The sequence below is a fragment of the Quercus robur genome, chromosome 6 (assembly GCF_932294415.1).
Source record: "Quercus robur chromosome 6, dhQueRobu3.1, whole genome shotgun sequence".
Lineage (NCBI taxonomy): Eukaryota > Viridiplantae > Streptophyta > Magnoliopsida > Fagales > Fagaceae > Quercus > Quercus robur.
In genome coordinates this window covers 43938572-43952011 of record NC_065539.1, presented here as the reverse complement: position 1 = coordinate 43952011, position 13440 = coordinate 43938572, and the positions used below count along the sequence as shown (strand labels likewise).

General features: G+C 31.8%; 2 protein-coding genes across 2 annotated transcripts; one reads left to right on the top strand and one right to left on the bottom strand.

Annotated features, from left to right (window-relative positions):
* Window positions 1-4929: 4929 nt before the first annotated feature.
* Window positions 4930-5394, top strand: LOC126690239 (bZIP transcription factor 53-like). The gene has a single exon (XM_050385361.1). It carries the CDS (start codon window positions 4930-4932, stop codon window positions 5392-5394), a length of 465 nt encoding a protein of 154 aa, XP_050241318.1.
* Window positions 5395-9383: 3989 nt separating this feature from the next.
* Window positions 9384-12450, bottom strand: LOC126688922 (probable bifunctional TENA-E protein). The gene is made up of 3 exons (XM_050383858.1): window positions 12234-12450; window positions 10937-11154; window positions 9384-10057 (listed from the first exon to the last, which is right to left on the bottom strand). The coding sequence occupies exons 1-3, from the start codon at window positions 12390-12392 to the stop codon at window positions 9742-9744; spliced, it is 693 nt and encodes a 230-aa protein (XP_050239815.1). The 5' UTR covers window positions 12393-12450; the 3' UTR covers window positions 9384-9741.
* Window positions 12451-13440: the final 990 nt, after the last annotated feature.

Genomic DNA, 13440 nt, shown 5'->3' with positions numbered 1-13440 from the left:
CATCTTCACTGGCAGAGGGGGGATGTAGAGTGTGCAGGGCAACTATAGTGACGTCAAAATCCTCCTTTCTTCCCGAGGAGCCAAAAAGAAGAATCTCGAAAGGCTATTGTAGGGGTATGAGGCCCAAGAGCTCATTATTTATGTATATAATGGGTTTGAGGCCCAAGCCGAGGACTGGAATGCATTCGAGGACAATTATTTATGTATACCAAACTTCACTGCTATCACCGCATTGAATGCTCTGTAGCTAACTTTCTGGTTGCATTAATATAGAGAAGACCCCTGAACAGTGTTGCATTGGCTACCGTAACGCACAAAGGGATTGAGAAGGTGTCTGATGGGACAAACACTCAAGTGGTGGCTTGGATGATCAACAAGTAAAGGGCCAAGTTCGCCTAAGGAGAACTATATAATAGAAGAGACCCACCTTGGAGAAGGGATCGAGAAACCAAGAGAGAAACACTGTAGCAATCAGGAACCAACTTTGTAATCAAACTTAAGAGTAATATATAAGAACTGATCTCCTCAGACCTTGTCGAGGACAATTTTCTGCAGTTAAAACTTGTCCATTTTCTTTTTCTTGTCATTTGAATCCACTTTATTTGTTGTCCAATTCATTGTAGCCCAGTTTTCCAACTTACTCTCCACAATTTCATTGTTTTGGACTTTTTGGGCCTAGGTCCATCCATCGTTTGGGCTAGGGACTCAAATTTGGTCCATACAATTTCTATCATACTAAAATGAAAATAATCCAAATTTTCTAGGAAGTTCAAAAGGTAAGTTAGCAAAATTATTTATTTTTTTGATAAAAGTTATTTATAACATTTTGTGTACCATTAAAAAGCATATATAGTTTGGAAATTATTCTTTTAGTTTTAAGCAAACTTTCTCAAACCCAGTTTTTTCTACCCTATAATCCAAAATACTGAAAAACATATCTAAAAAAATTAATAGAACTTAACGAAATTACAATTCAAAGTAAAAACGAAAGGGAAAAATAAAATTCACATCAAAGTCAAATTCTTTCTCCCGAATATTTAAAACATATCAAATGTGAAATATCCAATGCACAATCAAATTCAAAATTTTTAGTAAGGATTTAATGTCACATAATAGAAATAGGTAGTTGACCTCAAGCAAAAGTACTAATTGTAGCTTCATATACGATGATTGTAAAGCATACGGTTATACCATATGGCACACTCTTTGAAAAGGGAATTTATCAAAGATAAGAACAAATTAAAAAAATAGTGACTTTTTGTTTCTTTGATTCAATGTTTAAGACCTTTCCAATTAAAGAATAAGGATTCTATGTAAGACTATATGTTTCCTTTGATTTAATGTTTCAAGACTTTTCCAATTAAAAAACAAGGACTCTTTGTTTCATTTAGTTCAATGTTTCAAGACTTTTTCTCTTTCACATATACAAAACACTTGGTATTTTCTTTTACCCTTTTCACCTCTTGCACTTCTACTCCTTTACATACACATGTTCACAACCCTTCATGTCATCCCATCTCAAATACACTGAGGCTAAGAAAAATCTTGCAACCCTTTAATGACAACTTCCGAACCCCAACCTTGTCAACCCATCTGATCTTAACTTATATGAGTTGACTATGACCAGGAAAGTGAGCTTGTGTTTTTTATCGTGTGACGACGACTTATGCTTTTGATGTTAAGGTCATATGTTTTGGGTTTGTAAATGCTCTAATTGGCTTTGAGTTTTTGGGTGTTTGAAATTTTGGTGTGAGAAATCCATAAATGTATTTTGTTTTAGAACAAAAGAAAAATAGATAGAAACTTTCTAATTAATTATTGATGAGATTAGTTGTTTTTTTATATTATGTTTTAGAACTCATAATTTATAGATTTAAAAAAAAAAAGTTTTTTACTAGTATTTAGTGCAGTATCGATATGAGACACGACGATAAAATAAAAGTAGTCAACTATGAGTTAAGAGTGTTTGTGTGTGTGTGTGTTGGGGGGGGGGGGTGTCTAAGCCTAACTAAAGGCAATTAAATCTTGATAAATGGAAGTTGTTTTAGCCAATTTTCTTTATTTTATCACATTCTTTATATGTGGTACTTAAAAATGATTTACTTTCACTAAGATATTGAAAATGGGTGTTCAAAATTTTGGGTTTGATATTTGGTTGTGAAAATGGATTAGTTGAGGAAGTGTTTTGAAACTTGCTTAGGACATGTTTGGTAGAAGGATTTTTGTTTTTATTTTTAAAATAGTATAAAATTATTTTCAAAAAATTGAAAGTGAAACTAGTTTTCAAAGAATAGTTTTTACATTATACTCCGTATGTGTTTGACTCCCACTTTTGTGAATAATTTTCAAAATATTGAAAAAAAAAGTTTGGGAGACCATTTCTACTTTAAGATTTTTTTTTTTTAAATAAAAAAAATTTACAAAAAGTAAATTATTATTATTATTATTTTTTTTTGTAATGATAAGTTTCAAAATTGAAATGAGGGAATAGAACTATGAACCATTCTCTCTCTCTCTCTCTTTTATTATTATTATTTTTTTAATGATAACTAATAAGCTTCAAATTTGAGATGTGAAAATTTTTTGTATCATAAAGATAAGCTCCTTAATTTAAGTGATAAAAGAGTTTGGACAAATCTGTGGCATTCATTGTTTTCGATTTATTTATCGTTATGCCATTAAAAATTTTTTTTGGAAAACATCATCTTGGTTGTTTTCAAAATTCTGTTATCCAAAAATAAAAAAATAAAAAAAAATTCATGTTTTCAATAGGAAAAATAGGAAATAATTTTCTGAAAAATTTATTTAGAAAACATTAGTTAAACAATAAATTTAAGTGTGTGACCCTCCATTTTATGGTTTCCAAAACAAAAAAAAAAAAAATTGTATTTAAATTCTCTTACCAAATATGCTCTTAAATTTATGTAATTTTAGGATATTAAGAGTCTATTTGATAGAAGGATTTTTATTTTTGTTTTAAAAATAGTAAGAAAACAATTTTCAAAAAATTGAAATTGAAACTAGTTTTTAGATAATAAATTTTACTTTATACGTGTTTAGCTCCCACCTTAAAAACAATTTTCAAAATGCTGGAAAAAAAATGTTTGGGAGACCATTTTTATTTTTGAGATTTAAAAAAAAAAGTTTACAAAAAGGATAATGATAAGGAAATAGATTCAATATATAATGATAAGTTCCAAATTTGAAGTGTGAGAATTTTTTTTTTTTTTGGTGATAAAAATAAGCTCCATAATTTAAGAGATAGAAAAGTTTGGACAAATCTATGGGGTCTATTTTTTTCAATTTATTTATAATTATGTCATTAAAAACTATTTTTGTACCTTAAAAACATCCTCTCAGCAGTTTTCAAAATTATGTTTTAAATAAGAAAAATAGGATACAATTTTCTGAAAACTGTATTTAGAGAATATCCATCAAAAAATATATTTAAATGTGGGACTCAACATTTTATGGTTTGCAAAACAGAAAATTATATTTAAACCCTCTTACCAAATAGGCCCTAAAGAATTTTATACTTTGAATTTTAATTTGTAGATTTCAAAATCAATTATATTCTTACAATAATTATTGTGTACTTTTGGCATGATGGTCGTTTCACAAATATAAATTCTTGTCGGGTGGGGAGGATAGAAGACATGGTTCAAGTCTCAATAAAAGAGCTTCACATACATACATTTAGATGATGTTAGAGTAGGATTTTTATTTCAAATAAAAGAAAATTATATCCTTACAATTGTAGGCTTCCTATTGCACCGTTTTTTAATAAATCAGGAAAATTTTAATTAATACCTACAAACCCAATCAATTTGTTTCTCTATATTGTGTGGTGTTGAGAGTTAAAATTATTGTTCTTCCAGTCACAATAAAAATTTACAACAATTTCATGGCATCCAATTTGTCAACCATAATTTACAATTTTTTTTTTTAATGATCATGTGTGAGGTGTTAGTCTTGTAGTGAAATTGTTATACCAAAATTTACAATTAATTTTTTTTTTTAATGACCATGTGTGAGGTGTTAGACAAATTGAATATTATTGTGAAATTTTTGAGTTTTTATTATGAACTTAGCATCTCTCTTGCTCTAGATACATTGCCTCTTAAAACTTGAATTATGTACCATGCTATTACACATTCCTTTCATATAGAAGTAAACCCATACAACCAAAGTCTAGTAAACCGGGTGTATGTAATAATTTTTGTATCAAAAGTCAAAATGAGGTGGCAATCATTCTAAGTTTAAAGCTAATGTCAAATTAATTGCTGTCCAACACGGCTATATACCCTTTAAATAGGATCATCACAACTTACCAGTTTTCACATCTCCTCTAGGAAATAGTAGAAGTTTTATTTTTATTTTTTAAATTTTTTTGAGAAGAATGGGAGATAGAATATTTTGGTTTATACTACTATATTAGCCAAAAATTACTTAAAGAAAAGTCCACAACTAGCTGTAAAAAACTAATCTTTTAACTGCACCGACCCGGAAAGAATACAAAATTTTTAAAGTTTTTTTATAAAAAAAAAAAAAAAAAAAAATTCCTAATCCAATTAAAAATCATAATTTTGATAGGATAAGACATCCTTGTTTACTATATATTCCCTTTGTTCCTATGTTATAGGCTTCTAGAACTCTTCCTTGAGATCCAACTTCTTGTTCCCTTGCTTTTTTAAGGTTGAATTGCACGTTCATACTTTCTTAGCATTGTGTAGGGTCAAATTTTCTTTGGTCTAAGCGATTCTGACTCGCTAGAACAAGTGATCAACTTTCCCTTGAGTTGTGATGTGTGAAGTATATATGAACTACGTTATTTATATCCTTCTCTTGCATTCAGTGGCAGTAATTTTATTTTGTTGGTTATATACGTTTTCTGTTAAACTTTCACTCACTTTGTCTTTAACTAAACCTATGAGTCCATCAAAGGGGAAACAAATGCAATCGATTCAGGCAGTGAGTTTAGTGTCTGAAGCTGATGCAATACGTGCATTCTTGGACGAGAAGAAAAGGAAGAGATTGCAATCAAACAGAGAATCCGCGAAGCGGTCACGGGTAAAGAAGCAAAGGAAGCTGGAGGATTTGGCCTTGGAAAAGGGCTGGCTGTTGAAGGACATAGAGGAGAAAGAGAAGAAGTTAGAGCACTCAGAGAGAGAATGGCATGCATTGGAGTCAGAGAACAATGTTCTGATGAGGACTGAAAAATTGAGATTGGCTCAGTATTTGAATAGCTTGCATTTGTTGATGAAAAACCTTGGGATCTCATACAATAAACCTGAGAGAACTCCAGCAGAACCAATGTTTAATCCTTGGCATGTTCCTATTCCCAATCAAAATTTTGGGCCTGTCCTAGCATCTGCAGGAATACTTAGGCTTTAGTTTAGTCAGATATTTGATCTCTCTGTGGAATAGGATTGGTTGACATTTGTATTTGTATTCATGTGGATAAAATCTGTTGGAATGTTTATAAGTTGGTGGTTTATAGTGTCTGATTTTAGTATTTTAATTCCATTTGGTAGTGTCTACAGTTTTTTTTTTTTTTTTTTTTTTTTTCTAGAAACAAACCTACAGGAAAGGGAAAACAGTTTTTAACTTTTAACACAATCGCATACAACAAACTCTACTCAAAAGCCGAGGTTGGTAGTGCTTTTAGTTGGTAATAATAGATAAGTTATTTCTCCTATTAAAGCGTCTTACGGGTGTGTTTGAAAATAATTCTAGTTCGAACAAATCTGATTAGTTCTTTGTTATATTACGCGCTATCTAATTGAATTGCCTTCTTGATTGAATTTCAAACGGGTTTTTGAATTGACAATCTCTTTTACCCAAACCACAAACGGGTTGTCAAACAGGCATGCATTGATTGGGTTGAGTTTGAGGTATTATCCAATCCTACCCTACCGTTTGAAAAATTGTCAAACCCAATCCAAGCCAACTATTTACAAAAATTATTCAATAAATAATTACCATTATACAAGTGGGACTAATATTTTAATTTCAAACTAATTAAGTCTCAAAAACCAATATAAAATTAACAAAATTAAACTGAATCCCACAATCTAAAATATATTAAACTAACAAATTTAACATTTATATATTTTATTTTTATGAGTGTAAATTAGACTTAAGTAACAAATTAAGTAATAAGGTTTTTAAAAAATAATAAATTAAACCTGTAATTTCAAAAGTAATTAATTAAACCATAAGTTTTTAAAAAGTAACAAATTAATAGTCAAGGATTTAAAATGTATTTTTCTTAAATTAAATTATTGAAATGTGATTTTCTTAAATTAAATTATTAATAATGTAAGTTAGATCAAATTACTTAAGTTAAAGTAGATTCATCATACATGCTTTGCGCGTGTGATAAGGCTCTTTTTTTTTTATTTTTATTTTTTTAGGTATAGTATCATAATGTTTAAAAGCGAGATAGAGATAGTGTTCTAAGAAATCTTTCTCTACGTGTGACTTGATAAAAGTTTGGAATTTTGAATTTAAAATAAAAAAATGGTAATTCAAATTGGAGAAGAGAAAGAAAAAAAATGTGTGCGATGAGGCACTTTTTAATTTTTAATTTTGGGTTTAGTATTAGTGAAATAGAGATAGAATCTATTTGGATATCGCTTATTTTGCTGAAACTGAAAACTTATTATTGAAAGCCTGAAAGTACTGTAGATAAAGGTAAAAGTTAGTTGAAATATTAGAATGGGGGCCATGAATAGTACCAAAAAAGTGCAGTGAGGCCTATGAATAGTACAAAAAATAAGCTAAATAGTGAAATAATTTTCATTTTTAAGTGGTATCCAAACGGAGGCATAGTGTCCTAATTTTTAGGATCTTTGTTTATGTGTGAGTTGATAAAAGTTTGAAATTTTGAATTTAAAATAAAACGCGGTCATTCAGATTATTTTTGGTTTAGTATCAGTGAGATAGAGATAGTGTCCTAATTTTTAGGATCTTTCTTTACGTGTGAGTTGATAAAAGTTTGAAAATTTGAATTTGAAATAAAATGTGGTAATTCAAATTGAAGACGAGAAAGAAAAAGGCATAAAACTTAAGAACTTTTAAAAAAATAGTAAATTACTCTTTTAACCAATTTGTGTTTTTTAATTTAAAATTATTTAACTAAAAGATAAGGGTATTTTAGAGAGTTTAAGAATTTCTGTGTGATGAGGCTCTTTTTAATTTTTTAATTTATTATTATTTTGGGTATAGTGTATAGTATCCTAAATCTTAGGATTTTTCTCTACGCGTGAGTTGATAAAAGTTTGAAATTTTGAATTTAAAATATGGTAATTTAGAGTACAAAAGAGAAAGAAAGAGGCCTAAAACTTAGGAACTTTTTAAAAATTAGTAAATTACTCTTTTAATCAATTTGTGTTTTTAAATTTAAAATTATTTAACTAAAGAATAGGGGTAGGGGTATTTTAGAGAGTTTAAGAATTTGTGTGAGGATATTTTAGTACGCAAAATGATAAAACCCAAACATAGAACCCTGTTATTAGTAGTATAGATAATTGACCCGATCCAAGCTTGGAAATAAAATTAAAACATAACCCATCAACCAATGAAAAATCGACCTGAGTCATTAGGTTGAGTCATGGGTTAAATGCACATCCTAATCACTTGACCATACCATTGGCTTCTTAACCGATGTAAGACCTTCATCTGGCAGCAAAAAGTTGTCCCTTTGGATCAGCTCAAACTTATTCTAGGTATGAAAAAGCAAGAGTGCACCACATAGAGGAGAACCCTACTTGCCTTTGAACGAAATTAAAGAATATATAGACTTGTAGAGACCCTCTATGTAGTTGTTTATCTAGGGCAGTTGATCTACACCAACTAAGCTACACACCCAAAAAAAAAAAAAAAAAAAAAAAAAAAAAAAAAGTAATAAATGAGGATTGGTGCAAAAAGGAAAAAGAGGGTGGCCCCTCTTCTTCTCATCATATTAAAGGGGTGCTTCTACCAATAGTTGTACTAATTCACATATGCCTTTCACCTTTCAATTAGTACTAGTTGAATAAATGGGAATTCCCATATTTCTTTGATGAGAAATGTGAAAGGAAAAAAATAAATAAATAAAATAAGAGAGCATTCCCAAGGGGAATGAAATGGGGCTTCCTTGCAGGACTAGAGAAGATAAAACTCTGGGTGGGCTATTGGGTTTTGCCTATGCTACAGTTTCGCAAGATTTAACCTTTTTTGTTCAACCGAAGTTAAGGAGTTCTAGAGCACGAGGGCACCACCCTTGTTATATTCAAAAATTTCCCTAGAATCCTGAGGTTCTATCTTACACTCACCCTCTACCCTACTCCTCCACCCTCACCTAAAATCTGCCAAAGTAAGCCTTAGCCATGGAATCCAAGAGCTAGTGAGGTAGAGAGAGACCTTCCTTAAGTTCTCTTTTTTCACCTCTCTTTCCCGCTTTCTAGGTCATCTCAAACCTTGCAATTGCCTTTTCTTTCCCAAAAATAAAAAAAATATATATTGAGACTTCTTTTACATACAAAAGATTTACTTGTTACTAATAAAGTCTAGTCCTTGTTCTTCTTTAGATTGCTCGTTTCACTTCGATGGTATTATATATATATATATATATATATATATAAATCGGGTCAATGCAAAGGAAATGAATGCATTTCCTTACTATTAACTTAAGTTCAATCCTTTTTTTTTTATCTCCACTTGGACCAATTTTTTCCACTCGACTTCTTGTATTTAAAGTGATTTGTGTATCTAGTCCAATGAGACAATTGTTTTGTACCATTATGGAAGAAATTTCTGGAAAAATCCACACCAGATATGGATCAAATTGTCTCACGACGTTCTAAACCCAGCTCACATACCACTTTAATGGGCGAACAACCCAACCCTAGGAACATACTACAGCCTCAGGTGGCGAAGAGCCGACATCAAGGTGCCAAAACTTCCCATCGATGTGAGCCCTTGGGGAAGATCAGCCATAGCATGACTGTTGTTTGGCCAAGAACACGGTTTCTCATAAGAGGACAAAGCATATTGCGGTTCAATTTCATTACATCCGTGAAATCATTGAAGAAGGCAAGGTTACCAAAGGCAGCCGTTGGTAGGGGTGTGAACTCGTAGCTGACGTTGGTTGTCTAAATCTGCCTCTTCCGCAAATGTAATAACGTAAAGAAGTCAACCCCACTTCTTAGAACAACTTCCATTGAGTCCCTGCACCTATCCTTTTTTTATTCTCGCTTTCTTTTGAACCCTTATTTGTTTTCGTAAAATAAGATTTGGCTCAGGATTGCCCATTTTTAATTCCAAGGTTTCTCTGAATTTGAAAGTTATCATATTGCTACTGGTATCTCTCCAGTAAAATGCAACTTTACAGGAGCAGGTTGTAAAGCCCTTTTCATAAACTTATAAAACTAAGAGCACATAATGCTACATTTAAAGCATTAACTTCACACTCGCTGCTTGTCCATATGCTACCAGCTTAATTATAAGCAGCATAAGCATGTATATATATTCAGTACATACAAACTACTGCCTATGTTCCATTCCACACCAAAGTGATGAGGCAAAACGGAAAAGCTGAGGAAGGACCAAAATATACATGTTTTGATAGATCCTAAAGAGCAAAGATTGAGGAAATACTATACTATACTGTATTTTCTTAGCATTTTATACTCTTACTCAGTGCAATAGAGTCCACCAGATCACTACATAATGTGAGGTTTCTGAAGCTGAGGCTGATCAAGCCGCCCCCTGGCTCATGTTCCAAAATTCAACTTCATATTCCAAAACACGTAGTAAAGTTACTTCAGCTTTCGTGAGCACATCATCAGGTGTCTTCCCTAGACGCCTATTAGCAATTTTCTGAAGAGAATTACAATACTGACCAAAACCATCATTGCCCCATCTTCGGCAAGTCTCCCTTAGCTCAGCAGGGGTCTTGGAGCCATCCTCCAGGCAGAGGGCAAAGCTTGCTTGATAAACAGCTTCAATGGCCCAAAAGGCTGTGATAGCCACAGTATATTCAACATCTGGGCTCATCAAACTCTCCAGAAATCTGTAAGCACACCATGTAACAGTTAAATTATAACTACAATAAATGAATTATATACTGAACCTGGAAACAGAATCCAAAGAATGCTTAATTTTCTAAGGAATGGCCTTTGAAGGCCTATTAAGATGTCATCTTTGATGCAAAGAAAAACAAGTTGATGATTTAGATTAGAAATAAGATAAATTAAAAAAAGCATCTCTTTGCAGAAACGAAGTTGTACTAGCATCTTCTAGATTCATCTCAATAGTTGTTCAAAGTGAAGGACAAGAAGGACAAAAATACTTGAGGGAACTCGCAGAAATGCGTGTGACTACAATAAGTATAATCTAAAATAGAGACAACATCTAACATAGTAGACCTTAACTAGGGGGATCAGCTCCACCTTAGGCAATCCGAAAGATTCATGTCTATGGCTAATAAGATAAGACTACTATTCAGGCCCGGACATGCTATATAACATGGAACACTGGAACAACCATGGACACAACTCAAATAGGCACTGAAATTTTTAACCCAGCACTACAAACATTAGAGAGTAGTTCAGCCGGATCAAACTTTATTTGTTTGTCAAGCCCTTCAGGTATATTCATTTACATCAATAAAAGAGTTCATAATCCAATAACCAATAAAAAAATGTTAAAGCTACTACCAATTATACCATAAATGGCTTACAACCTTACATGATAATTAATGCGAGTGATGTCATCAACAACATAATAAAAATATTTCTCAATTTTCTTTCTGTTTTGTGTTTAAAAGTGACACGCCAGTTTCTAAGGTTTATGTTTTAAAACTTGTAATACCCCTAGCATCATTCGCAACCAATGTAATAGAGGAAATTAAAATTTATTTGTCATACTAGTATCAGAGACGATATGATACCGGCAATAATCTTGATTTGCCTTCTGAGGGACAACTTTAGATAGTTGAACACCCCACTTGGCGGCTTCGCTCTTGAACCATGCAATCTCATCATTTAGAGAAGCCATGCCGCTCAATATGACTTCCATATCACTACTATCATCTGACTCCTTCCATGCCTTTATCAACACACTTGCCACAAATGGGGCAAAGGCTCTAACAAATATGTAATCCTGTCCCTGCAAAAAAGAAATGTTGAATGTACTACAAATTACAAAATTTGATAAATGTATTGCAAATTTTTAATCTTGTCCCTACCAAAAGAAAAAGGAAAATTCCAAATGTACTACAAATTAAAAAATGAAGCTAAATGCTTTCAAAATAAGTGTGAACATCAATATGATTGTCGCCACTGTTAATAACATAAATAAATAATGCATTAGTGCGTAAGACTTATGTAAAAATTTGAAGTACCTAACATCAATTTAAATAAGAAAAAAAGAATTTAAGTCAGTCTTTAGCAAGAACTAGTGTTAAGTGCTTGACAATTCAGAAAATGGAAGGAAGAATGGGAATAGAAGAGAATGACAGTCACTTCGAGGGTAATTACCTCCAGAGAAAGAGAGAGAGTTAAAGAAGGATAGAGAGAACAAACTTGGTTAATTTCTTGGATACCTCTTATTGATCATCATAGCAGCTTATATACAATACAACCCCATATTTTCCCCCCAAAACTAACCACTAACTGCTTAACAGTAACTGACTGAACAGTGTAACTAACAGTAACAACTAACTGAATCTCCTAGCAACACTAATCTATTATACTCACATGATATATTCCAGTACATACACATATAGCCACTAGCTATAATATAGCTAGTTTCCTAACAACTAATGAACAGAAATTGTAAAATACTAAAAATATTAATTTTAGCAGATATAACAATGAATTTGATTGGTCCATTAATGCCATACCATGTCAATAATACAGTAAATTAATTTTTTAATTAGTTTTGTTGTTGTTGCTGTGTGTGTTTTAAATACTGAAGCACAATTTATGTAACTGTGTAATAAACAGTAAAATTTGTAGGATCGACAACAAAATCTTAATAACATTTTCAAAACATCTGGAGTGTAAAAAATTTTTAAAAAAAACAATAACTAACAACAGAAATGAGAAAACCGTGTCCTTAATGGTTTAAACCGTAGTTTAAGATAGCGGTTCCACCGAAAGCGCAAACTCAAACAGCGTATAAAAGCAAAGGTGAAATATGGCAGAACAAAATGTATAATAAGTAAAAGAAAAAGTGAAACCAACCAGCCATGTTTTGAAGGCTTCGAGATCGACGGTCCCATCTCGAATGTTAAGGATGAAAGGGTGCTTTGTAGCTCCGGTGTAAATCAGTCGGTGCTTCCTCATCCACGTGTCTATCATTCCGCGCTTCTCCACTTCTTCCCTCGTCTTCTTTCCCTCCATTCCTCTCACTCTCACTCTCTTGTGTTGTGTTGATGCCAATTTGACTCTCGCCAACTCGCAAGCAAAACTGACCTTTTATTTTCTCCAGTAAGTACACGTGCCAATCATGAAACAGCAAAATTCACCACGTGCCAAACTCCGATGGCACGTGTAAGCAGCTTCCATCATTTGCTTTTCTACACAATTTTTAATTTTTGGTGTCGTGTAATTTTTTTTAATGAATTTGTAAAGAAAATAGTTTCTTTTCATCAATCTTGTTCCAATTTCATTTGTGACTTATTTAAGTAATATAAAAGGATGATTTTTATAATTCATTATCTAATGGGTCAGAAAAGATAATTTCAAATATATTTGGAGCTATGATTTGGAAATTATAATTTTTAATTGGTGCATTGTACAATTGATATCATATATAAGGTTTTTTAATTATAACTTACTCTAATAGATAGAGAGTGGAGTAATTTGTTAGAAGGTTAGGATATCACTTCCTTTATATATATATATATATATATATATATATATAGTAAAAATATCATAGTAAATTCAATCACCACATGGATTTTGTCCTCTTAGGGAAATTATTGTGTACTCCCGGAGTACTATAAATGTGTACTTCCTCCTTTCACATGAATGGTAGATCTCACTAATTAAATTCATGATGGGACCCACCATTTATATGAGAGGGAGAGTTTGCATTTATGGTACTCCGGGAATACCTATTATTTTCCATCCTCTTATAAAAAATTTTTTCGCTTCATATTGATTTGGAACCATTTTCCAAAAAACAGTACCATAGTATTACAAGCACAAGTGATAGAATGCGATTACTAGTCATAATTTAAAGAGATATAGAATTAATTGTTACCACATGCATCTACGCATAACTAAAAGGACAAATTATGTACCTAGGTTTTGCCCTGACTAAAAAAAGCAATAAATGGGTACTGGGTTTCCCCTAAAAATGAATGTGAATTTACTATATTGGGATTAAAGAGATCATACATGTGTAGTTATATAACTTTTTTTGATAAGTTATGTGACTTATTTA

Excerpts from the sequence above, each read along its gene's own strand:
- LOC126690239 (XM_050385361.1), top strand. The coding sequence starts at position 4,930 with ATGAGTCCATCAAAGGGGAAACAAATGCAATCGATTCAGGCAGTGAGT.
- LOC126688922 (XM_050383858.1), bottom strand. The coding sequence starts at position 12,392 with ATGGAGGGAAAGAAGACGAGGGAAGAAGTGGAGAAGCGCGGAATGATA. Across the intron at positions 11,155-12,233 it reads AAGCCTTCAAAACATGGCTG|GGACAGGATTACATATTTGT; the intron begins GTTGGTTTCACT and ends TCTTTTTTGCAG. Across the intron at positions 10,058-10,936 it reads GCAAATCAAGATTATTGCCG|ATTTCTGGAGAGTTTGATGA; the intron begins GTATCATATCGT and ends GTGTGCTTACAG.